The 25,676-nt window shown below is 45.8% G+C and overlaps 5 protein-coding genes across 5 annotated transcripts; 2 read left to right on the plus strand and 3 right to left on the minus strand.

Annotated features, from left to right (window-relative positions):
* Positions 1-944: 944 nt before the first annotated feature.
* On the plus strand, positions 945-9,694 carry LOC136950265 (putative protein MSS51 homolog, mitochondrial). Its single transcript, XM_067244483.1, has 7 exons — positions 945-1,012; positions 2,431-2,608; positions 3,005-3,154; positions 4,932-5,056; positions 5,576-6,139; positions 8,714-8,807; positions 9,076-9,694. Exons 2-7 carry the CDS (start codon positions 2,451-2,453, stop codon positions 9,272-9,274), a joined length of 1,290 nt encoding a protein of 429 aa, XP_067100584.1. The 5' UTR covers positions 945-1,012; positions 2,431-2,450; the 3' UTR covers positions 9,275-9,694.
* Positions 9,695-9,907: 213 nt separating this feature from the next.
* LOC136950267 (putative protein MSS51 homolog, mitochondrial) lies at positions 9,908-13,492 on the plus strand. Its single transcript, XM_067244484.1, has 6 exons — positions 9,908-10,042; positions 10,998-11,147; positions 11,329-11,453; positions 11,664-12,227; positions 12,389-12,482; positions 12,741-13,492. The coding sequence occupies exons 1-6, from the start codon at positions 10,026-10,028 to the stop codon at positions 12,943-12,945; spliced, it is 1,155 nt and encodes a 384-aa protein (XP_067100585.1). The 5' UTR covers positions 9,908-10,025; the 3' UTR covers positions 12,946-13,492.
* A 173-nt stretch (positions 13,493-13,665) lies between these two features.
* Positions 13,666-14,615, minus strand: LOC136950960 (myeloid-associated differentiation marker-like protein 2). The gene has a single exon (XM_067245495.1). The coding sequence runs from the start codon at positions 14,613-14,615 to the stop codon at positions 13,761-13,763; it is 855 nt and encodes a 284-aa protein (XP_067101596.1). The 3' UTR covers positions 13,666-13,760.
* A 686-nt stretch (positions 14,616-15,301) lies between these two features.
* LOC136950043 (myeloid-associated differentiation marker-like protein 2) lies at positions 15,302-16,186 on the minus strand. The gene has a single exon (XM_067244129.1). The coding sequence runs from the start codon at positions 16,184-16,186 to the stop codon at positions 15,302-15,304; it is 885 nt and encodes a 294-aa protein (XP_067100230.1).
* A 3,660-nt stretch (positions 16,187-19,846) lies between these two features.
* Positions 19,847-22,271, minus strand: prr35 (proline rich 35). The gene is made up of 2 exons (XM_067244056.1): positions 20,857-22,271; positions 19,847-20,684 (listed from the first exon to the last, which is right to left on the minus strand). The coding sequence occupies exons 1-2, from the start codon at positions 22,269-22,271 to the stop codon at positions 19,847-19,849; spliced, it is 2,253 nt and encodes a 750-aa protein (XP_067100157.1).
* Between the last annotated feature and the right edge of the window lie 3,405 nt (positions 22,272-25,676).

The following is a 25,676-nucleotide window of genomic DNA, read 5'->3' on the forward strand; positions in this document are numbered from 1 at the left end:
CTCTGTCCCAGGCCTTCAAGCCCTCCCGCCCTCCCCCTCCGGGCCTCCAACCTCACCCTAGCTTCCTCCTGCCTCCAACCTCACCCTAGCTTCCTCCTGCCTCCAACCTCACCCTAGCTTCCTCCTGCCTCCAACCTCACCCTAGCTTCCTCCTGCCTCCAACCTCACCCTAGCTTCCTCCTGCCTCCAACCTCACCCTAGCTTCCTCCTGCCTCCAACCTCACCCTAGCTTCCTCCTGCCTCCAACCTCACCCTAGCTTCCTCCTGCCTCCAACCTCACCCTAGCTTCCTCCTGCCTCAAACCTCACCCTAGCTTCCTCCTGCCTCCAACCTCACCCTAGCTTCCTCCTGCCTCCAACCTCACCCTAGCTTCCTCCTGCCTCCAACCTCACCCTAGCTTCCTCCTGCCTCCAACCTCACCCTAGCTTCCTCCTGCCTCCAACCTCACCCTAGCTTCCTCCTGCCTCCAACCTCACCCTAGCTTCCTCCTGCCTCCAACCCCCATCTTTACTAATCGACTCCACCTCCTCCCCACCCTCCCCTCTCTTTCTTTCATTTCTCCTCTTTCCATTCTCGTCCCTTCCTCTCTACCTCTTCCGCTCTCTTTCTCCCCAACCCACGTCTCCCTCTCTCGCCCCGTTCCTCCGCTCCTGTACCCCTCCACCCCCATGTCAGGAACCCTGTAAAGGTGAAGCCTCATCACTCTGCCCCCTCCCTACCCAGCTCATGGGAGATTGGTTTCACTACCCCCCCCCCCCCTCACTCACACACACCCAGCCCTTTGGAGGGGGGTTGCTGCTCTTGCATATTCCAACCTGTGGACCCTGTCAATCACAGCACTGAGAGAGAGAGAGAGAGAAAGAGAGAGAGGGGGGTGTGCAGTGAAAGACAGACATGGTGGTGGTGGGGGGGGCGGGAGAGAAGAGGAGAGACGGACAGAGAATGATCCAGAAGGATCCATCGAAGACTGCAGTTCCTTCCTGAAGAAGAGCCTGTCTAGTGAGCTGAGCAGGTATTGTGTACTGACAGGAGTTGTGAACGTTGCTTGAGGACAGGCAGAAGGTTGTTGGCTTCGTCAGAGCTACTGACGGTTGTCTTATTTTAAATTTAGAACACAGAGATGGAATCGTGTTTAAATTAGCCGGACTTCTGTGGAGCCATGATTGACCTCTTGGCCAGAAATTTGAGAAGCAATAATTAAATCTTTGTCTCATGGGAAATCTATTAATTCCAAGTTTTTCCATTCTTGTGAAGATTTGAAAGAACTAATTAGATTGTCCTTTCAATTTGTCTCCATTAAAGATGAAGCCCATTTTTTGATTAAAAAAAACCACAGGTTTTACTTAATTATGCAATTGAATGTTTTGCGGTTCTGACATGACTAAAGTCTTGTATTACTAATGAAAATACTTTCATGTCTCCTTCTGTTTAACCAGTTGGACTGAACTGCATTAGTACTAGTAGGTCTGTGTAGCCTGGTTAGTTTTTTTATAGGAGCTATAACTAAAACACCTGCCAGGCATGGAAATGTCTGGGAGCATTGTGCCTTGAGTGCATTTCTGCATGCTTTTGGAGCTAACCCAGATAGGGTTTCAGTTCATCTAGTATCTGTGTCTGCTGGGGGAAACAACCCTCTCTGGGACAAGCTGAGAGAGATCAGATATAGTGTTCCTTAATGTCTACGTGGAAGACTATGCTCTAAAGGAATAGTTATTGATTCCTGCCATTCAGTATTTCGTGTCCTTGTCTGAGACGGAGTTCACAGCAATCCAAAAAATAAGACAGCCTAAATATTTTAATCTAACAGTCTATTGCGTCTTACTTGCGTTGAGCTGTAGTGTGGGGATGTGAGATATGCCACCACCCCCACCCCCCACCCCATCCCCATGACTGCTACAACACTTAAAATATCTGGCACAAAGTCCGTGCTAATGCAGGTGGAAGAGGCCAGGGGCTTGGCTGTGCTGTGGCCAAACGGGATTTGGCATCAAGGGCAGAAAGCTGGCTGACTGATTTTGGAGGCATTACAAGAGCGTAGCTAATGGAGACTGCGTGCAAGCTCCACCCCTGCCACCTCCCTCCACCCCTGCCACCTCCCTCCACCCCCGCCTTGCCCAGCGTAGCCAGGATATGCTCAAATATCTCAGCGTATCAGTGACTGGTAATAGCAATGCTGAGGAGAAAATGGTTGGTGTATAATTGTGGACAGTGTGGACAGTGTGTTTAGGTCACACGCTTTCATGAAGGAAACTTTTGATATCACGATTCATGTAAGATTCAGATCTTTCTCATATCCTCGACAAAAAAAACAAAACAACAAAACATAAAATCCACACATACACACACATACACACACACATACACACACTCAGTGAACAAAACATTCAACAGATGATGGAGAGTCTGCCCTCTCATCGTGTCTCCTGCCAGCGTGAAGCAACACCTTCCCAATGTCCGGACCCGCCCCAGCTCTCCCGCAGTCCTACGCCCCGGGGCCCTACGGGGTGTTTTCAGACCAGCAGGGCTTCTACTCTCTGGATTCCAATGTTCCAGGCCTTTCCAGGGTAATCCTCAACAAGCTGAACATGAAGGACTATGGAGAGTACAGGTATGCAGAACAGGAAGGTGTCCCTGACCTCTTAAACCTGGTTAGTGACAACCAAGCCAACTGAAACCATGCTTATACAGCATGTATTATTTGTAATGTTATGTCTGGTATTTTGGTAACGTATGTAGTACTGTCAGATGGGGTCAGATGGCTGAGCGGTTAGGGAGTCGGGCTAGTAATCGGAAGGTTGTTGGTTCGATTCCCGGCCGTGCCAGATGAAGTTGTGTCCTTGGGAAAGGCCTACTTGCCTCAGGGTAATGTCCCTGTACCTACTGTAAGTCGCTCTGGATAAGAGCTTTCTTTCTGTCCATCTCTCTACATACTGGTTATGTATTTATATACTTCTCTCTCTCTCTCTCTCTCTCTCTCTCTCTCTCTCTCTCTCTCTCACGCCAGGGCTGCTATGGAGGGGAAGAAGAAAGGAGGGGCTTTCCGTAACTACAAGGAGATGTTCCAGAATATGGAGGAGACGTTTAAGTTCTGTGCCGGTTGTCACAAGCTCCCAGACCACCTCCCAGCGGAACAGACCCTGAAACGCTGTGTCAAGTGAGTGACAATGCAAGAGGTGCTGGATCGAAAGTAGATTGTTTTTTTTTTTTATGGCCCACTGTCTCATATAAACTGCACTAGTAATTATTTATCACAATCTAGTTACCTCATAGAGGAGCCCAGGCCTGAAAGATCTCATATCAACTCTAATCTTGTTCTATTTATCTTCCACATATGACAGCCAGCACACTGTAAACACAATCAAAACACAAACATGACAAATAGTCTAGTTGCAGACAAAGTGGTAGACTGGACTTCAGCCAGAAACCCATATGACAAATCTCTCTATCCCCGGCTCATCTCTCAGCAACTCTGACTTTGAGCGAGTGAGTAGCAGAAATCCTAGTCAGACTGGCAGTTGATAATGGCACATCGGCACCATCATATTTCAACACAACAATGGAGGGATAAGCCAGTGTTATGTATACACACACACACGTAGCTAGGTCTTTCATTAGCATTGTTCTGTGGAAGCCTCAAGGACATCTGATTCTTGCTTGTTTTCACAGACTCACACATTTGCACACATTAATGCACACAGACACACACACACTCAGCCCCCCAACTTACACACACACACACGCACATGAACACACACACTGGAGTTCCCAATAGTTTCTTTGCAATTCTCAGCTGCCTCAAGTTTTCTCACACAAGGGATCAATGGCAGACTTTTAGGTGACACAGAACTGTTGACACTTGGCACCAGTTTAATGTCAACAATTCTAGAGTGGTGGCAAGGCCTTTGGCATCAGAGGATTATCACCATGAGAACCAAGGGACTGTTACAACCCTAGCACTAAGCAACGTCTTTAAATATCAACTTATTTTTATTAACATTTCTTTATGAGCTCTCCTAATATTTGATTACTCCCGCAGTGGAAATTTAGATCAATTTAAACATTTAGCTCTCTTACTCTGGTTAATGGCTGAGTTTACAATGTGTCATGATGCTGTTAATGTAATTATTTCACAGGCTTATTGAATCGGCATTTGAAAGAGGAATGGCTTGCTTTTACACAAATTCCCAACGGGATGAACAAAGTAGCCATCTATCCATCTACTTTGGTACTTTGACTGTGTCCAGTACTGATCGTGTATTGGTTATTCGAATGTCTTGATTCAAAGATAGTGGTGCTTAATAAATGAATCCATACTGATGTAAAAGTCCCTCCAGGTTCAAAGTGACTGAAGTGAGAGGGGCGTCCTTGCCTTGGAAAGGTGCCAGGCGGGTATCACACAGCCATTACCTCACCACCTAAAGTCCGACACAAGCTCAAGGTTGCATACTCAGTAGTAAATTCCATCCTAGAGTCTGGCTCTTACCTTGTCACCAGCTGTTCTCTAAAACAGAACAGAATCTGTCAGTCTTTAATGAGAAGTTGTCCGTTGACAGCAGAGGTCAGACTTGAAGACTGAGTGACATGAATTCAGACTTGTGTCATTCACTATTAATATACACAGACACAAACAAGTCTCAGTGTCAGAGGAGCAGGCCTCTGATGTGATACTGAAGGAGGAATTTTGATTGGAGCCTTGTCTTTCTTGAGGGGTTTAGTTTGTCTGAGGGGGCAGTTCTGTCAACGTAAATGAATCCCTCTGAGACGTTGCTTGTAAAAAGAGCTTCACAAAGAAACGTTGATTTGATTTGATTGAAGTGTATGACATTGTTTCATGATTTTCCGTGACAGTTCAGACGGTGCTAAAAATTATTCCCCAATCCATCCTCCAGCTTCTGTTACTCCTCTTCTTCTCCAACCCTTGAACCCCCCAGGTGTCTGAACGTGTACTACTGCACGAAGGAGTGCCAGGTGAAGGACTGGCCCGAGCACAAGAAAGTCTGTAAGAAGCTACGACTGGTGGCTATTGACCGGCTGGTGGAGTGGCTCATGTTTGCAGGTGAGACGTTTGTGGCATTGTGACCCGACTGTTCCTTCGAGTGAATGAGACAACTCACTGAAAGCAGCTTGATAATGCAGTCCAAACACATCCCAGTTAACAATGCTGGAAAATACAGTATGGAGCTTAGAAAAAGTACCGGAAATGATGAAAAGTCATAAACGGGGTGCCACAAGGATCCATCGAAGAAACCTTTGTTTTCTTTTTTTCTCAATTATATATATATTCAATATAATATATAATATATGTATTATATATTCAATTTCTTTTTAGTTTGATTTAATAGAATTCTGTCTTTTTGCCGTGAAAACTACACTATGTGATTCGAATGAGTGCTTGCTATAATCATGCCTAACTTAGCATTCACTACTCAGCGGATAACCACTCTCTCCCTTCTTCTCTCCCCCCCTCCTTCTCTCTCTCTCTCTCTCTCTCTCTCTCTCTCTCTCTCCCTCTCTCTCTCCGTCTCTGTCTCTCTCTGTCTCTCTCTCTCTCTCCCCCTCCCTCCCTCCCTCCCAGGAGACCTCCCGTTCACCACAGAGAAGTGGTCCAGGCCGGCACCTGAGGTGCGGGGCTGGGACGACTGGCTGGCCATGCAGGGGGACCTCACCCCCCGCCTGGATGCAGTCCTGTCATGCAGCAACATGGGCAACCTCTGGAAGAACGTCACCAGGCCGAGGCCGGAGGTCACAGACCTCCGAGAGTCCGTATGGCGGGTCGAGAGCGAGTTCCTGTCTCGCGTGCTAACCGTTGGCATGGCGATTCAACGGTTCGGCCTGGACCCTTACTCTAAGCCCCTCACCGTCCATATAGCAGGGGCGGGTCTCACTGAGACCATGGGGGCCAGACTGACAGACTATGACGAGCTCAACAGCATGTTCCCTGGGCACCAGGGTCTGGAGGTGGTGATGGTGGGGCCGGAGGTGTCGGAAGGCCCCATTATGAGGCCTCCTCTCAGGGCGTTCGGGCCCAGACAGAGGGTCTACATCAGCGCCTACAAGGGCCTCTACCACCAGTTCTGGGAGGACCTGGTGGATAAAGAGGAAGCGGCCAAGCCTGATCTGGTGGTTGGGTTTCACCCAGGTAAATAGATCTACATTTTCTGTTCAAAATTCCGTTATCTAGTTATACACAATCATAAGGCCATGTGTTTATATGATCCTAAAATATAAATTCAGGTAGAACATGTCAGTATTTTTCCTTCATATTGGCACTAGTACACTCGCTGATTACAGCTACTATTATTATCCCGGGTCAAGCTTAAGAAGTCTTGGAGATTGAAAGTAAATTCCTTCAGAGCCAGGTTTCTGCCCTCCCGTCTCCTCTTCCAGGGTTAAAGGGTGCATTGTTATAAGTGGGGAGAGGTAACTCACTAGATTTTGTGGCAATCTATTTTGTGCCAGACATTTATTAGACATTTGGGTGATTAATGGTGACAGCTGGGTCCGATCTGGCTAGAGAGCCCTGGACTCAGCACAATCTCCATAGCTAGCCTGCTGTAAAGAAAATGAAGAGAGTTTCAGCTCCATTCCCTGCCAAACTCCACCACAACAACACCCAACTATCCTGCCAAAGCCATCTAAATGCCACACGCATCCTCGGTTGCAAAACAAATTAAAAACAAGACTATCTTTATGGTTCAGATTTCCCATACATTACAACCTGCAAAAAGTCACGACCAATCATCATTTCTGGATTCATTTGAATCCAGAAACGTCCATAACTGCCACTGGTGTTAGCTGCCTGATATATGAGCCTCTCCCAGGGGGTAGGGGCGGGGGGTATTGGTAGCTAAAATTAATTTGAGCTGCACACAGGGCTACTTTCCAAACCCCTCCACCACCCTTCCACCCCCCCTCTGACAGCTGCCTGGGTCTCCAGCCTCTCTAACCTGCTGAGCAGAAGTGGAGCCCCCCTTAACCAGGCTCCATCCCCTGTCTCAGTTATCACTGCGGGCTTCGAGGGAGCTAAATATACTAGGACTAAGTCATCTTCGGGTAAACCACTTGACAGCCTGACCATATTTCATACTGCAAACCTGGCAAAACACTGCACTGCACCTCCCGTTGGAGAAACAGGGGAGAGAGGAGGCAGGGAAATGCGTCTGGGTTTGAAGCTAGGCAGAGGAGATGCAGTAAGGATAGAAAAGGAGAAATGTAGGAAGAAATGATAAAAGGGGAGTCAGGTGGCTGAGCGGTTAGGGAATCGGGCCAGTAATCAGAAGGTTGCCAGTTCGATTCCCGGCCGTGTCAAATGACGTTGTGTCCTTGGGCAAGGCACTTCACCCTACTTGCCTTGAGGGAATGTCCCTGTACTTACTGTAAGTCGCCCTGGATAAGAGTGTCTGCTAAATGACTAAATGTAAATGTAAAAGGAAGAAAAAATAAAAGGGCGGGAGAGAGGGGCAAAGAGAAGGGAAAAGTGGGTGGGGGATAAAGAGGTGGAGCGTCAGAGTGGGATAGGACACATTCTAACATGGTTTGAATTTCCTGAATCCTCCAAGAGAACTGACCTGTCACCTCGTAGAGGCTTCATCCCACGAAGGGCCTGTAAGAAGACACCTCACAACACACACAATATCAACACCTTGGCTGGGTTTCCCAGATTCGGAACGTTCTAAGAACACTCTAGAACGCTCTTAGAACGCTCCTAAGAAGCTCATAGCGTTAAGAGCTTCTAAGGAACGTTCTAAGAGCGTTCTAGAGCGTTCTTAGAACGTTCCTAAGAAGCTCTTAGCGTTAAGAGCTTCTTAACAAATCTGGGAAACCCGGCCCTTGTCTGTCTACTGTCCCTCTGATGGAAAACTAAACTATTCAAAGACCATCCGTGTGTGCTGCCTTCTCCCCTTACTCTGGCGTATTAACCCCACAGACACAACTGAAGATTAAACCCGATAACAAGAAGGGCTTTGACAGTACAAAGTGCCTTTGTTTCAAACTCAAGATGGCCAAAAAGTCATTGTAGTCGTTAACAGCCAGAACTCCTTGTCACTCTATCTCCAGATAGCCTAAACTCTAAACGCTTACCCTGTGTTGAATGTTTTATCTTGCGGTGTGCCTATCAAAGCATACATTATTCATATACAAATCCTCTCCTTCTAAGGTTGGTGTTCTGTGGCGAGACAGTGTAGAATATGATCCTCCTGGTGTGCCAACATAATCCTGGGCTGCAGTCTGCCCAGACCCTGCACCTGTATCAGGCTATATGAGACCTCCATCTGGACACACAGTCCTGCCTAGTTGTGTTTACATCCCAGACATGGTTCCTGGGTGCGTGACAGAGGGGGTTCGAGGGAGGCTAGCGTTTTGGGTAACCCTGTCTGACACTAGTCTTGGCCACCCTGAGCTCATTCGTATACTGTCGTTTTTTTTGTTAGAGAAATGCTTTGGCGTGAGAGATTATGTCTGCTGCACGTGAGGGGAGGAGAGATGGATAAACATGTTGGAAAGTTACAACAATTCCAGCCCACCAGAGCTGAAGGAATGATGGGAGGGGAAGATTGTCCTAATGAGACAAAATTTCTCTGGTTGTGGCGATACTTTCTCATTCATAATAACTTAACTTTCTTGTTAAGTAATCGTCTATGGTTAATGGTTCTGCGGTATATAATACCTGTTGTACTAGCTGACTGGTGGTGCGTGTGTGTTGTCATTGCAGGTTTCCATGCCAATCAGGGTCTGGTGGAGGGCTGGCTGCCCACCCTGCTGCTACTCAGAGACTTCGAGGTCCCGTCATTCTTCAGCTTGTTCAGGTGAGTCCAACAAAATGTCCTGTTGTCCTGTGTGCCTCACATGCTGTCAGCACAGACCTTGCTTGAACCTGACCTCAAAGCATGCTTTATCAAGTAACATTTGTGTGTGAATGTGTGTGTGTGTCTATGTGTATCTCTGTGTGTGTGTGTGTGTGTGTGTGTGTGTGTGTGTGTGTGTGTGTGTGTGTGTGTGTGTGTGTGTGTGTGTGTGTGTGTGTGTGTGTGTGTGTGTGTGTGTGTGTGTTTGTGTGTTTATGCTTGCCTACAGTGAGATGGAGTTGACCTCCTCGCTACAAATCCTACTGGAGTTGGAGATGAACATCAAGGGAAGTGGGCCAAACCCGTTCACCTCTCATAAACCAGAGCAGGTCCAGTCCTGTCCCAACAGACCGCTGGTGTACTGCAACTCCCACTACGTGTACTTTGAGGGCCTGCTGGAGAGAAACAAGTTAGAGGAAAGCCAGTAGTGGACTGAAATGCCCATTGGGCCTACAACATTCCTTTACTGTTGGAGACCGCTTATTGGACTGTTAAAATACGTTTTACAGTGTTACTCATGGTGTTTAGTGCGTGGTGATTCATCTGGGTTTTGTGTGAGATTAAACTTGTTAAACAAAATATTAAACAATGTTTTGTCTGTCTGTGTAAACTGGCATATCAAACATGTACACACCTTGCTTTGTTATATTTGTGTTGGTTAAAACAAGAACATGTCTAGACATTATAACGACTGAATAATAATTGAGACGATACAAATAGGGATGGGTAAGAAAGGGAACTCCGCACTCTGGCGGACTCAACTTGTAAATGCATAATTATTATCCCACTTGATGTTATATTCTGTACTCAGCCTTCTGAGTTGCAATAAATTAAATGTCGTTGTATTGCCTACGTGTGACAGTGTGAAATTAATATTTGAACATTAACCTATTGATAAAAAAATAAAAAATAAATAAACGAATAACAAGTGTTTTTTGTTGTTTACATTTTTGTACATTTGTGCTGTGTGAGAGGAGTATATGTGCAAGGCTGTGTAAAATAACAGCGCTTGCCTTAACAACCTGAATTCTCGGGAATCGTCTCGAGTTGTCAGACTGTTCTAGAAGGGGGAGCACAGGTGGTATAAACTTGGAGTCTCCAGTTGGCGGTCCGAATCTAAGTAGGCCTACCCCACGCAAAGAGAATCATTCAACAACGCTTGTCACCAAAGAAATCCTAATGACAGAATCCCAGAGGTAAGCCGCTTTTGAAGTTTTAATAGGCAACATTCGCCGGCCTTTCCCCAGTCGCATGCTCTTATTTGCATGCCGACGTAAAGTATTTGAATGTCTACCTAATAAAACGTTTGACGACGTATGTTATGGACAGCCTTCTAAATCGGGAGACATGGACCGTTGAAGTCACAAGAGTAGAAACTATTTTATTTGAATATGCATGTCATAGTCATAAGTAAAGGCCAAACTTTTTAGATACCTCTGTTGACATTGTACCCTTATAGAACAGTTCATTTTCGAGTCCTTAAGAACAACAAGAGATATGAAAATGCATGATTTTTACAGGACATTTATGAGTGATGAAATCATACAATTTTATTAAATACTTTTGATTTGGATTAGGTCTCATTTGTGACATTGTAGTAATTCCTCACTGAAACCTTCCCCTTATTTCTCCTCTATATATGGCAGACACATGTTGTAAGCTAAGAATAGACATGAGTGAAAGGACAGGTTTTAAAATAGCCAGTAACTGGTCAGTCAGGTGTGTAGAGAAATAAATATGAGCATGTATGAATATGTTTCATCCAAATTAATTTAAAACACAATAACACACCTCTCTGTCTCCCTATCCCCCTCTCTCTCTCTCTCTCTCTCTCTCTCTCTCTCTCTCTCTCTCTCTCTCTCTCTCTCTCTCCCTCTCTCTCTCCCTCTCTCCCTCTCTCTCTCCCTCTCTCTCTCTCCCTCTCTCTCTCTCTCTCTCTCTCTCCCTCTCTCTCCTCTCTCTCTCTCTCTCTCTCTCTCTGTCTCCCTCTCCCCCCCTCTCTCTCCTCTCTCTCTCTCTCTGTCTCCCTCTCCCCCCCCCCCCCCTCTCTCTCTCTCTCTCTCTCTCTCTCTCTCTCTCTCTGTCTCCCTCTCCCCCCCCCCTCTCTCTCTCTCTCTCTCTCTCTCTCTCTCTCCTCTCTCACTACTGTAGGACTGCCCCAGAGGCTAAAGGCAAACCCATGGCCTTCCGGTCTCAGAAAGAGATGTTTGAGAAGATGGAGGAATCGTACAGGTTCTGTGCTAACTGTGAAACGAAGCCTGGTCAACTTTCAAACACACAGAAACTGAAGCGTTGTGTGAGGTGCAGTGCAACAGAAAACAACCATGTTCAATGTTCATGTTTCATACGTGCAGTTGAATCCCAGTGAGGAGCTTCAATTAGAAGCACTTCAATTAGAAGCATTTCTTTCTGTTAATTCCTTTCTATTCCCTCTGCTCTCTCTCTCTCTCTCTCTCTCTCTCTCTCTTTCCCTACGTTGCAGATGTCTAAATGTGTATTACTGTTGCAAACAATGTCAGAAGACTGACTGGCCCAAGCACAAGACGTTTTGCTCACAGCTGCGCCTCATATCCATTGACAGATTTGTGGACTGGCTAGTGTTTAAAGGTGAGGGGCCAAACACGTCCAGTTATTTGTATCTAGTCCCAGTGAACATGTCGGCTAAAAGCTTTAATGCTACAATTGGTGAACCAATAGTTTTACCATCTGTTCTTTTCTGATCACCTCAAATACAATTTGTTAAATATAAATGAAAACTTTGGTTCAACTGATAAAAGCTTCCCTTTCCTTTTCTGTCTTTTTTTTCTCAACGACAAGGAGACCTCCCGTTCCCCACAGAGAAGTGGTCACGCCCGCAGTCCGAGGTCAAAACCTGGGACGACTGGCTGGCCATGCAGGGGGACCTCACCCCCCGTCAGGACGCCATCATGGCTGGTGCTAACATGATAGACTTGTGGAACAACGCCGGAAGGCCCAGACCAGAGGACGATGACTTGAGGCAGTCGCTGTGGCGAGTCTCAAGCGAGTTCTTTTCCAGGCCACTCAGCATTGCCTTAGGGCTGAGACTATTTGGCCTGAACCCTTACTCCAGACCCCTCACCATCCACCTGGTAGGAGCGGGCCAGAGTGAGACCACGGGGGCCAGACTGACAGACTACGACGAGCTCAACCGCATGTTCCCTGGGCACCAGGGTCTGGAGGTGGTGATGGTGGGGCCGGAGGTGGTGGAAGGCCCCATTATGAGGCCTCCTCTCAGGGCATTCGGGCCCAGACAGAGGGTCTACATCAGCGCCTACAAGGGCCTCTACCACCAGTTCTGGGAGGACCTAGTGGAGAAAGAGGAAGCGGCCAAGCCTGATCTGGTGGTTGGATTTCACCCAGGTGAGAAGCTCTTTCACGTAGCTCTTTGAAAAGTCGTACATAAGAACACTATTAAGCATAATTGTTCTTGACTTGTTAATAAGGGGTTAATTCCTGAATGTGTAGGATGACGTTATGTGTCTTATCTGGCCTAAGCTGTTTTGATTTCCTTTGTCCTACAGGTTTTGATGCAAGCCAAGGCCTGGATGAGGGGTGGTTACCGACACTACTGCTCCTAAGAGATTATGAGATCCCCTCCTTCTTCACTGCTCTGAAGTAAGAGTCTTGTATACCCCCAACAGTATGGTATTGCTCTCTACATGATCACAACAAACACCTTATCTTCACCATTACCTAAACATGTCAGCTGTCTACTGTCCAATCCTTTGCAATGCACAGCAAAGCTAATTTTACTTAAATCATGCATTGTATTAATGTATTCATTTCAATCACACATTCTCTCAGTCACTTCTGGGTTTCTGTCCCGTGTTTACGTGAAACTCCCTGTTTACTTCCTCTTTCCTCCTCCCACAGTGAGACAGAGATGACCTACTCACTGCAGATCCTGTTGGAGTTGGAGATGGACTTGAAAGGCAGTGGGCCCAACCCCTTTGCCTCACTGAAACCAGAAATGGTTGGGTCCTGTCCAAACAAACCGCCTATGTACTGCAACTCCCACTACTTCTGCTTTCAGGGGCTTCTGGAGACCGCCCAGTTTGAAGAACCAGAGGAGAGCTGAGATATGTTGAGTAATTAGTCCAACATTCAAACCGTGTTTCTCTGATATAAATTACGGATTTGGCTTTCTCTCTGTCTGAGAAACAAGCCTTCAAACAGTTCACTACACTGTGATTTTGTAATACAATAATACTACGTTATATTTTATTTTTTACCATTAATCCAACAAAATCTTCTTTTCAAAGACGGCCTGGCAGGAGGCAAATGACTCAAGGCATAACGTATCGCCCTTGTCTAACTGTAAAGCATGTTTTATAAACAGTAATCAGGAGGCTATGCATTGTGTGCTCCTTTGGTAAATACAGTAAACATTTGCATCAGCTATCTTAGTTCATTTCCATGGAGGGCTACATTCAACTGAACTAACTGGTTCCCTCATTAAAACCATTGTGTTTATTCTAGTTTTATAGGTGTATGTGGCACGTGTCAGTCATTTGCATACTATCACTTGTATGAAATTGTTTCAATGCCTGCTTGACCGTGCGATACAGTATCAACCATTTTATTCTTAACTGAAAATAAAAAGGCAAACATTTTATTCCAAACAACATGTTTCCATAACTTAAAATTCTGATCATAGAGGTATTTTTTTAATCCAACATTTGTAAAATATGAATATCAGTGAATTTTCATAACACATAGTTTATCTAGTAGTAAGTGACAATATACTCAGAATTCAGATTTAGCCAAGATGAGACTCAATTCAATTAACTTGATAAATCCTGAAAGAAATCCAAATGCTCAGGTTACTCTGTGTAAACAGGTACAGGCAAAAAACAGAGGTAACACATACAATTAAATATAATCGCAGCCTGTTCAGGCTTTGAGTTTAGCCAAGATGGATAGAACCAGGTCCACAATATAGAGCACCAGATTGACAATGGACCCTATCAGAACCACAATCATATCTATGTAGGTACAGTCACGACAATGGAGCGGGTGGTAAGTGTGATAATACCTGAAACCATAGATGGGCCAGAGAATCACAGCAATCACGTACAACAACACAGCGACGACGTTAAACACAAGTTCCAGAATCTCCATCCCGAATGTCAGCAGGCATCTCAACAGCTTAATAAGATGAAGGACAATAATGACCACAGTCACAAGCAGGCAGACCACGTAAACCACCACGCAAAACACCATCGCCGGATAATGGAATCTCCTCTCCACTTGCAGGAAGTAATTGGCGGCGGCGGTGAGGAGGATGCACGCTACGAACGCCTCGGTGAACCTGAGGACGCCCCTGCAGTTGGACAGATACCCCCCAGGACACTTCATCTTGGCCATCACGGCGTCCACCAGGAAAGCCAGCGTAGCAATCAAGGAGAAGATGACACAGAGGATGCTGACGATGCAATAGGGACAGGCGAAGATCACGGCGAAGATGATCGTTGCCGAGGTGATCATGAGGGTGCAGAGCATGGTGAGCCCGCACGTCAGGTCGTCCCAGGGCGGGAGAAACGCAGCCAGCAATACGTTCCAAAGCATGAGCTCCATCACCAATATGACCACGGGAACGACGACACAGAACACCCAGACAAACTCACACCAGACGCCGTAGGGATTCACCATCCTGCCTCTGAAGAGGACGATGATGAATGCCAAAGCGCTGAAGATAATCTCCACCAGTTTCAGACAGTTGCGCAGGGACTTGAATGGGCCACACATCTTCACGGTCTAAATTCAATCGACTTTGTGAATCGTGCAGGTTGCTGTCTGGTTTTCCTCCAGGTAGTTGACAAGTTTGCGAGACTTTCTTTTTTCCTTGTAACCACTACCATGAGAGTTCTTCCATTTCTGCCAAAGATGTCTCTGGAGTTGAAAGTTATTCCTGAAAGGCGTGACCAGACATCATCGGAGGATTCTATAAACTACAAGCCACTCCTCGTTATTCAAATTCAAATCTCTCACTGAATTGCTCCTCCCAAGGTTTCTTCCATGTTTTCTCCTCTAGTGAGTTTTTCTGGGAGTTTTTCCTTATCTTCCTTGAGGGTTTAGGTTGGTTGAGGGGCAGTTCTATGGGCGGATGAAGCCCTCTGTGATATTGCTTGTAAACAGGGCTAAACAAATCAATTTAGATTTGATTTTTTTATTTTGATTTGATGACTCACTAGAGTATTTTGCATTAGAACCAACAACAGAGCAAAAGCCAGTGGGACAAACATAATTTTCTATAAACATTTCTTGATGAAAAATCTGCGCTTAGAATTCCTTGTGAAAGCTCCTCTTCGGCCAGCAAGTATTTTCTTTTTCAACAAAAGATGACAAGTATTCTGTGTTAATGTATTTATTGAACAAACAAAATTTTTTAACATTCCCACAACCAGAGGTCAGCATTATACATTTTTGTTTAACTATGTTCGTTTAAAACCACATATTTCTAGCAGGGTAAAAACCAGGTCTATTATGAAAAAAATCAGGTTAACATATGTCATAAAGGCCACAATAAACTGAATGGCCCATATGCAGAAGCTGCCTGGACAGTCACTGGGTCGAGGATTGTTCCGGAAGATGTAGATTGGATAGGCAAGTGCAGTGCAGCAATAAAGCACCACAGATATGATTAAGAATATAAAAGTGAAGCGGTCTATGTTAAACGGCAAACAGTTCTTGAGGGATTTTAGGATGTTTGTAGCAATGATTAAAGGAATGATGAGGAAGGGAATGATGTAAGCTATGAGGCACAGGATCAGGGTCAGTTTTCCATCGTAGCCTGTGAAAGAGACAAAAATAATACAGCTGACAAAAGCTTCCAGCACCTTCCAGAAGCCGGGCAGAGCTGCCAGGTAGCTGCCTGTCTTCCCGTCCAGGAACTTATCCTTGATCACCTCGAGGGTGTACAACACGCCACAGAGGAGGGCGAAGCCGCTGACCACCCAGGAATAGAAACAAACACGGCAGGCGTAGAAGTTGGCGTAGATGATGAAGATGGACAGGGTCATGAGAGCGGAGGACATCGCCACGCCCGTGGTGAAGTCATCCCAGTCCATGCAGAAACCCAGCAGGATATTGAGGGCGAACATCTCGATGATGGTGACGAAGAGGGTCAAGAGGGGACAGAAGGCCCAGACGAACAGGGCGTAGTTCCAGTAGGTGTGCTGGGTCTCTCCTTGGATGGCGGCCAGGACGAAGGTGACCAGACACAGCACGATCTGAGACATGTGCAGGCCACCCCTGGAAGACATCAGAGAAGAGGGGGTAAAGACAGCCTTGGAGAGAGTATCTTTTAGACGATCCATCCTCATCGAGCTTTGTCCTTGGTTCAGTCTGACCAAACAGCTGCTGTGGTGGAGGCAACGCTGTTCTGTTATCTGGGCAGCTCCCAGACTTTCACTACAGTGTTTTTGCATGTTAGCCATGATCTGGGATGGGTCTACGTCAGAGATGGGAAGTAACAAAGGACAAATACTTTGTTACTGTAATGTGTGTTTTGGATCAAATGACCAGAGGGGTTAGTATGTGTGTTTTGGGGTAAATGACCAAAGGGGTTAGCATGTGTGTTTTGGGGTAAATGACCAAAGGGGTTAGCATGTGTGTTTTGGGGTAAATGACCACAGGGCTTAGCATGTGTTTTGGATAAAATGACCAAAGAGGTTAGCATGTGTGTTTTGGGGGAAATGACCAAAGGGGTTAGTATGTGTGTTTTGGGGTAAATGACCAAAGAAGTTAGCATGTGTGTTTTGGGGTAAATGACCAAAGGGCTTAGCATGTGTTTTGGATAAAATGACCAAAGGGGTTAGCATGTGTGTTTTGGATAAAATGACCAAAGGGGTTAGCATGTGTGTTTTGGAGGAAATGACCAAATGGGTTAGAATGTGTGTTTTGGATGAAATGACCAAAGGGGTTAGTATGTGTGTTTTGGGGTAAATGACCAAAGGGGTTAGTATGTGTGTTTTTGATAAAATGGCCAAAGGGGTTAGTATGTGTGTTTGGGGTAAATGACCAAAGAGGTTAGCATGTGTGTTTTGGGGGAAATGACCAAAGGGCTTAGCATGTGTTTTGGATAAAATGACCAAAGGGGTTAGCATGTGTGTTTTGGATAAAATGACCAAAGGGGTTAGCATGTGTGTTTTGGGGGAAATGACCAAATGGGTTAGAATGTGTGTTTTGGATGAAATGACCAAAGGGGTTAGTATGTGTGTTTTGGGGTAAATGACCAAAGAGGTTAGCATGTGTGTTTTGGGGGAAATGACCAAATGGGTTAGCATGTGTGTTTTTGATAAAATGACCAAAGCGGTTAGTATGTGTGCTTGGGGTAAATTACCAAAGGGGTTTAGCATGTGTGTTTTGTATTAAATGACCAAAGGGGTTAGTATGTGTGTTTTGGGGTAAATGACCAAAGGGGTTAGTATGTGTGTTTTGGGTAAAATGACCAAAGGGGTTAGCATGTGTGTTTTGGATCAAATGACCAAAGGGGTTAGTATGTGTGTTTTGGGGTAAATGACCAAAGGGGTTAGTATGTGTGTTTTGGGTAAAATGACCAAAGGGGTTAGTATGTGTGTTTTTGGGTAAAATGACCAAAGGGGTTAGCATGTGTGTTTTGGATCAAATGACCAAAGGGGTTAGTATGTGTGTTTTGGATGAAATGACCAAAGGGGTTAGTATGTGTGTTTTGGATCAAATGACCAAAGGGGTTAGTATGTGTGTTTTGGGGTAAATGACCAAAGGGGTTAGTATGTGTGTTTTGGGTAAAATGACCAAAGGGGTTAGCATGTGTGTTTTTGATAAAATGACCAAAGGGGTTGGTATGTGTGTTTTGGATCAAATGACCAAAGGGGTTAGCATGTGTGTTTTGGGGTAAATGACCAAACGGCTTAGCATGTGTGTTTTGGGGTAAATGACCAAAGGGGTTAGTATGTGTGTTTTTGATAAAATGACCAAAGGGGTTAGCATGTGTGTTTTGGATTAAATGACCAAAGGGTTAGGGTTAGCATCATACCTAGCATGCATTGATGTATAATTATCACACCCACCATCATTATAAGTGTCCATCATTGTGTCACAGAATCTGATCTGAACATGTGAATAACGACCAAGGATTGGACCAGGCTGACGCTGCTGTTATCTATTTTTGTCCACATGAGGGCGCTATAGGCAAACAAATGATGAAACCTGTCTTCCTGTAACCACAAAGCTAGAGATAGTTGTTTGTTAACTGATGTTTTGTTGTTTGAAGTGTTCTTTAAAAAAAGTCTATCATTTTTTAATAAACTTTTTGTAATAGTCTGTATCACAGACATGAAAGAAAAATCTGTAATACATGAACTCCTGGTAAGGTGAGAAAGTAACATAGTGGTAGGAATGCATTGTTTAATTTTGTCAGATGAACGAACATGATTAAAGTGACACTTGTTTATATAACTAACCCATAGAGTAAAGAAAACAGACAGGCATCTTTGACCTCTTCATCACAACCAAACCATTCACCATTTTGGGCACTGTAGCTCTGGCAGTTGACCTTTGCCGCCATGGCTAGGTGTGAGGGCGCGGAGGGGACCAGGGAGAGCAGGGCGGCCCAGTGCAGTCCACCGTTCCTGGGGGCTGACAGGCACTCCTCTCCCCTGCCAATCTGGAGCCCCTTGCCTCACAGTCCTGACCTTTGGAGGAGGGCTGTGAACCAGTCACAGGTGACCCTGTTTTAGCTCAGGGAGCTACACCACCTTTAGCCCTGTCACACCACACACACACACCTCACCTACACACACCACACACACCTCAGACATACACACACCACACACACACACCTCACCTACACACACCACACAAACCTCAAACATACACAACACACACACCATACACACATACCCCACATACACACCTCACACACACACACACACACACACCATACACACATGACACACACACACACTATACACACACACCATACACACATAACACACACACCATACACACACACACACACCACACACCCTACTGTGTGAGAAGAGGCCATGCCACTGTGTATAAACTGTCTTCCAGCTGTACTATCAGAACCTGTATAATCCATAATGTATAATGGGTGGGAATGTCCCTGTACTTACTGTAAGTCGCTCTGAATAAGAGCGTCTGCTAAATGACTAAATGTAAATGTAATAAACCTCTACAAAGGCACTTTGCTTTTTTAGACACTGTATTGTTACAGTGTAACATAATATCAGAGTTGTACTTTTAATCAATGGCAAGTTTATCCACTGAGCAGTAAATCACCAAAAATGTGAAGCATATTTCTTCATAGTTCTTTTGTATATGTAATATGCGACTACAAATGAGAAGAGCAGCAGCATGGTTTTATAATATCTTTGTTTATTCAAATACATGTGCATTTCTTACAGTGGTGTACTGTGCACTGTTTTAATCAAACTCACAATAATACAATTCAACAACACATTTCCATATAAAACATAACATTTACTTATGAATTCATTTTACTTACACTGATGAAGAAAATTACATTATGTACATCAAAGGATTTTCTATCAGCAGTTTCTCACATTTTTTATGAAGCTTAAATATTAAGTGCATATAAGTGCACATATTAATTATTTTTGTTAAGGTTCAAGCACTGGCTAAGATTGTTTTTAGTTTGCCAGAGAATCCTCAACAATTAACATCTCAAAAAAGCAGAACTTGCTGTTTTAGTGCATTATTACGACTTCTTTGTCTTATTTTTTTCTCTTCTGATCCATTCTTTTACTCATAAGGTGCTAAGCATCGACATAATTGTGTCAGTTGGGCTCAGGAAGGGTCTGTTTTGTGAGAGAAAGTTTCAAAGTAATGGTGATACAGTTGCCTGGACATTAAACTACACAGAACAAATTAAATCAATGAAATAGTGTTGCGAGTGTTGGAGAGTTCTCAGAAGTCAGTTTCATTGTTTCTTAAATAAAATACATTTTTGTTTAAGAGTCCGTTGCGGTCAGAGGGCTGTGTGGACAGTGTTGTTCTAGTCGCTGTATGGAGGGCAGCCTCTTTGTGGTTTTGGCGGCAGAGGAGGGAATGTCAGTGAAGACCACGGGCCTTCCGTCAGGGCAGAGCAGCACACTGGAGTCTGCCTCACACTTGGTGGTTCTACCGGGCCACAAGGCCTCAGCTGGACCGGTCCTCAGGCTCAATCCCCCCGGAGACAGAACCTCCGTCTTCACCACCGTCACGCCCGCCCGGCTCATCTTGATCAGCATGTCTAACGACTGCTTGCGGCTCTCCAGCGAGGCCTTCATGGCTTTCTTCTCGTTCTCCTCGTCCTCTTTCTCCTCGTCAGCCTCTTCGTCCTCCTCCTCCGTTTCCGACGTGGCGTTGCCGTGGAGGCTCGCGTCTCTCGTGGCGACCTGGTCGCCGGCGGCAGCCGTCTCTGTCGTGGCCGGGTCTTTCTTGACCGACAGGTCCAGGGGTCCTTCGCTCTGGCGGGCTGTCCTCTCCAGAGCCTGGTGGATGTGGGACAGTTCACTGCGTATTTTGCTCAGGTGTTCCCACAGGTGTCCCTGAGCAGGGGTGTCCTCTCTCTCCAGGTGGGAGATCTTGCGTTCAGCCTCCTGGTACTCCTGCAGAGCCTTGGACAGGTCGCTGAGGAGAGCTGCGGCCGACTGGGAGGATGCGTCCCCCGTCCCTCGGCCCGTGGTAGAGTCCTGGCTGTTGGGTTGGCTGCATCGGGGTGGGGAGGAGGACCCACTGTTGGGGCTGGCAGGGGGGTCTGAGTACCACTGGTCTAGCTGACGGGACTGAGGCTGAGCGCGATGGAAACTGCAAAAAGAACAGGACGCTAATTAATTTGAGTTATTTTGAAACGGTTTCACATCTTAAGGTTCGAAAACTAAAGTGAATAAAAATAAGAATACGTGATAAAATCCCCAATTTTTTTTTTGGGGGGGACGTTATGCAAACATGTGATCACAACAAGCAGAAAATATCTCACCTGCTGTGGAGAAGAAGCTTGTCCGTTGCCACGGCGATAGACGTGTTGTTCTGGATGTTCTTCAGGAAGTCCAAGGTGAATCCCAGCGCCGGCTTCTTCTCCACAGGGGCCTCGCGGATCCCCAAGGGGGCCCCTGTCCTCTTCAGGCCCCAGCCTGCTTTCCCCTCCTTGGCTGCTTCTTGGAGCTTGTCCCCCGCCCTGTAGCTGGGGTCTGGAGACTCTCTCTGGGGGGGCGCCCAGGCAGCAGGGGAGGCAGGAGTTGCGCTCGGCCTCAGGGCAGGCACCTTCCACAGGTTGACTTTGGGCTGAAAGCTGGAGGGGCTGGACTCCAGGCCATTGGTGGAGGTCTTAAGCCCCTTGTTGGCCTCGCTCTGTGCGGAGGCTGCTCCTCCCCCGAAGGTGTGCTCGCAAAGGAAGGGGTAGTAGAATCGAGGTGGCAGGAGGGTCCTGTCTGCGTGGGGGTGTGCAGTGGAGGCAGGGTGCATGAGCTGAGCGGCCGAAGCCAGGAAGGGAAGCTGAGCGAGTTGGGCGTGGGTCTGGGCCGTGAGACTGTTGGCAGAGGTGGGGAGGCCCGAGTTGACGTAGGAGAACAGGCCAGGGGTGAGCGGGTAGCCCACCCCGAGGACAGACAGGTTGAGCCCGGTGGGGTCCGGGTAGTCGGCCAGGCTGGGGGGAGGAGGGTAACAGGGGATGGAGCTGCCCACTCGAGGCTGGGCCACCTCGGGCTTGGCCTTAGTGTGGCTGGTGGCCAGTAACCTCCACTGCTCTGACAGGAGTCCGGGAGCCGTCAGGCTGGTCTTGGACAGCTTGTAGTGCTTCAGCTGGGCCTCCACATCCACTGAGCGAGCCCTCAGGAGCTGGTCCTCTAGGGAGAACATGTCGGCCATCAGCAGCTCCGACTCGGCCCGCTTGGCCTTCCTGGTCGCCCCTTCAGACGACGACTCCCTGCCGCTGTTGTTGGAGGCCTCTCTGGTCATGCCAATGACTTCCGCCCCGTCTCCCTCCTCCTCCTCCTCTTCATCTCCTCCCTGACTCTCCCCTTCCTCTCCTTCATCCTCCAGGGGCCTCCGTGCCCGGGGCCTCTCCTCTGGCCCTGCCCCGGGCCCTGGCTCCTCTTTCCCGGCCCCGCGGAGCCCCTGTGCCTGCTGGAGAGGCCTGAGCTGGTCCGGGTGCAGGATGTTTCCTTTCTTGTAAGGCCAGTCGGACTCGATGAGCAGGGACAGGGAGTTCTTGCACAGGCTGTACTTCATGTGGTTGTACAGGTGCGATTTCTCCATGCAGGTGAAGGGACACTGAAAGCATTTGTAATTGTAGGGTTTGCCCCAGGGCCGAGGGATGTAGTGGGGCTTCTTGGGCTTGCGCTCCTTGTGTTTGCAGGCTGACATGACCTTACAGCCATGGTCCTCTTTAGACATGGCTGGGATAAGAGTCGCACTGTGCTGCTGTTGCTGAATAAAAGGTTTGATGTGGGACTTTCCAGGATAGATTCAGCAGAACAGAGTTTCTTCTCTGGTTCTTCAGACTGTACAAGTCAGCGGGATAAATTGCATGATTTTTGCGTATGACTGAAGCTCAATCTGTGGATAGAAAATTAACAGTGCTTGTAAGTAAAAATGTTTTTAAAGAAATTTACTGAAAAATTATACAATATATTACATTTCCCATTAAATTCATATCTTGGTTCTTTACAGTGAACAAAACACATATTAAATGAGAGACAAGCCATTGTGCTGTGGACCATATGGCAAAAACAAGAATGTTAATGAATCTTGAGTGTTTGTGGATGTGGTCGCGTGGGGTGCTGTGTATCAGCATGAGCATATGTGTAAGTGTAGTGAGTCATGTGCAGCCTGCCTGAGCCTCGTAGCCACTAACCTAACTTGGGGGTGTGGAGGGGGAGGGGAGGGGAGGGGAGGGGGAAGGGGCGGTGTCACAACACTCAGTTCTCACTGTACCTGCCACTACTCATTATTTCCAGTGCAGCACCAGGCACTAGCAGGGCCCAGGGCTGGGGGGCAAACAGGCAGGCCCTCAGGGGGCTCAGCACCTGTGCAGGGGGCCTTACTCACGGGCCTGCCTGGGCTGGAGGGCTGGGCCCTGGAGGCCGGTTATGGGCACGGCGCGGCCAGGGTGAGGGCGGCAGAGGGCGGGCGTTGAGGGGAGAGGGTTGGGGGTGTGGGCCCTGGTTGTTAATGAGAGCCTGGCATCGCGCCCACAGGGCGTCGTTAGTGCCAGTGCTGAGATCTGGGTCAAGGCACATCGCCCAAGTTCAACTGCTCTTTCTGTCTGCTTTTTTCTTCTCCCCCTTTTTTTTTTTTTGTTTATACGATATTCTAACAATTCTAATTGATTAAAACTCAATATTGATATCCCAGTGGATTGTTGAAGACACAGAATTTTTACGTAACTTTTTTGTTGTCTACAATATCATAGACTTCACTCACTACTACTCAGTAAATTTTAAATAAAATAATAGATAAACAGTATATATCCTAAATTGCTCTGAAAACTGTTAGATAGAAAACTTTAATCTGGTGTAAAGATATTTTTACTATAAATATTAAATGATTTACTGATTTAAAAACAAGATCTATTAAGGTAAAGATTGTTCTATATACATTTTTCCAAACAAATAAATGCATGAAATAATGAGTGTTCAAGTGTTCCAACTTATCATGCAACAATAAATGCAGAATCTTCAGAGCTAAAATGCAGTGGCTTCTATCTTCACCTACATACATATTCACCTGCTCATATTTTTACAGAAAAAACAATGCAATGATGAATACATATATACATGATGTATTCCAAAATGTGTTCTTTACTAAACAGTTTTTCAAAAAAAACTACGAGATTTTGTAAACTAAAGTATTACTACAGTACACTAAGTTAATACAATTACAGACTTCTTGTCATGTAATTTGTTAATTATCCCAGAGATAAGTCAAATCAGTCAGCCGTAGATTAAATATGAAATTTCATTTAACATCAAAAATCTGAATCAGATTTGATACACTTGAGAAACTCTATTATCCGCAACGACTATTTCAAACATCCTCTTAATACGATTTATTGTAATCTCAAATGATCAAAAATTATACATATATTATATTTCAAACACATTCAGCTTTCCCTCGCTCTTTCTCTCTCAAACTGTTTCGAGCGCTAGCCGAAATTAATGGTGTATATTTTTTTCTATTAAAAGAAGAAAACAGAATAGAAAGTTTCTGTCCTGAGAGCCAAGCCGCTGGGTTTCCCCTGTAGGAGCATGTTAGCGAGGCTGCTCCTCATGCTGAGAGACCCCCTGTGACTGGGAGGGTTCTGGTTTCTATTTTCCTTCAGGCCAAACAGGAATGAAAGACAGAGAAACAGTTTGGGTCAAGTCAGAGGCAAAAAAAAATAAAAAAAAGTACAACTTTACAAAGCCACTTTGTACTCCCTCATTAAGCTTTAAACATAATTCTCTGTCATCAATGTTTATCTCCTGAGATCTAAATTGATTTAAAGAGTGCCGGTATTGTGGTGAGTAAACCATCGCTGCAGCATGCGGGTGTCTCATTGAGAAGTTAGCCAGGGAGACTCAGTGACTAGAGTCAGTGTCAAATACACCTCGACTCTGATCAGCCAATCATTGACTCTAACACAGGGTGGCAGGCCGCTCGCCAACTTTCGTCCTGGTTGGACCCCCTCACAAGTAAAGCGCGATTGTATCGGCCCATTCGATTGGCTGGCTTGCCCAGCCCTGAGGCACTGACCCCCCGCTCCTAGCAAAGAACAGTGCCTAACAGCTGCTATTAGGAACCAATCAATAAAAATCATTTTTACAGTTGCTTTTTCCCTCTTCCGGACACTGTTATCAGCTGTGCTGTGCACTCCCCTACCCCCACCGCCACCCCACCCTACACCCCTGCCTCGACCCCGAACCCCTTCCAGGCCCTACGGCCTTGTTTTAAGCTTTTAGGGCTCATGGTCAGGCAAGCCTGATCGCTTCAGCTTTAACAACTATTGTTTCAATTAAGAAGGCTGGCCTCACTAAAAGCATTGACAAGCTGCGTGCAATAACAAACCGATATCAGGCGATGGGAGGGGAGGGGGGAGGGGGTAGTGTTCCAAAAGGCAATATCATCAGATGGATATTTACTCGCTGTGAGTACATTTCAATTAACTGTGTTAAAGACTACGATTCTTTATAGTGTGTTATCGTGCAGTTGTATTAGTGTATTTGACCTCTTCTGTATCATGAGTTTGATATAAAATATGAGTTGGACATTAAGCATTTTGAGCATGTTCAGTCTGTATTTATGTAGCTGGCATTTGCTAATGGTTCACAGAATTTCCACATTCACTCTCTGATACATGTAAAGTGTAGCTTTACCTAAAATGGTTGCGAGAGTAGTGATGAGTGAGGGATGATCTTGAGTCTTCTGAGTCTGTGGAGGAATCAGCCTTGAAAAAAGGAAGACTAGAGATTAGAATCTTGTTTTAACGTGTTAAACGTGTTAAAAACTTTATTCACAACATATTTCAGTGTATATATACATCCAAAAATTACATTTAATTGACTTTTAACAGTATACATTTCTATAGATATGTGCAATCTATATGACACAAACTGTATTAACTTGACTCACTGGAAGTGTCAGTTATTTGAATAACATCAACAGCCAACAAAATGCGCTTGTGTTTATGAGGGGTCACTATTGATGAATTATACTTTACTGTTAATTATCAGAGATAATTCAAGTCGTATTTCAAGTTTCTTTAAATAACTGCAACCCATAAAATATTTACACATTAACTCAAAAGTAGTAAATGCTACT

The sequence above is a fragment of the Osmerus mordax genome, chromosome 10, assembly GCF_038355195.1.
Source record: "Osmerus mordax isolate fOsmMor3 chromosome 10, fOsmMor3.pri, whole genome shotgun sequence".
Taxonomy (NCBI): domain Eukaryota; kingdom Metazoa; phylum Chordata; class Actinopteri; order Osmeriformes; family Osmeridae; genus Osmerus; species Osmerus mordax.

Coding starts and splice junctions, on each gene's coding strand:
- LOC136950265 (XM_067244483.1), top strand. CDS start 2,451: ATGTCCGGACCCGCCCCAGCTCTCCCGCAGTCCTACGCCCCGGGGCCC. Junction 2,609..3,004: donor AAGGACTATGGAGAGTACAG/GTATGCAGAACA, acceptor CTCTCACGCCAG/GGCTGCTATGGAGGGGAAGA. Junction 3,155..4,931: donor ACCCTGAAACGCTGTGTCAA/GTGAGTGACAAT, acceptor TGAACCCCCCAG/GTGTCTGAACGTGTACTACT.
- LOC136950267 (XM_067244484.1), top strand. Junction 11,148..11,328: donor AAACTGAAGCGTTGTGTGAG/GTGCAGTGCAAC, acceptor CCTACGTTGCAG/ATGTCTAAATGTGTATTACT. Junction 11,454..11,663: donor GGACTGGCTAGTGTTTAAAG/GTGAGGGGCCAA, acceptor CTCAACGACAAG/GAGACCTCCCGTTCCCCACA.
- LOC136950960 (XM_067245495.1), bottom strand. CDS start 14,615: ATGTGTGGCCCATTCAAGTCCCTGCGCAACTGTCTGAAACTGGTGGAG.
- LOC136950043 (XM_067244129.1), bottom strand. CDS start 16,186: ATGGATCGTCTAAAAGATACTCTCTCCAAGGCTGTCTTTACCCCCTCT.
- prr35 (XM_067244056.1), bottom strand. CDS start 22,271: ATGTCTAAAGAGGACCATGGCTGTAAGGTCATGTCAGCCTGCAAACAC. Junction 20,685..20,856: donor AAGCTTCTTCTCCACAGCAG/GTGAGATATTTT, acceptor TTCTTTTTGCAG/TTTCCATCGCGCTCAGCCTC.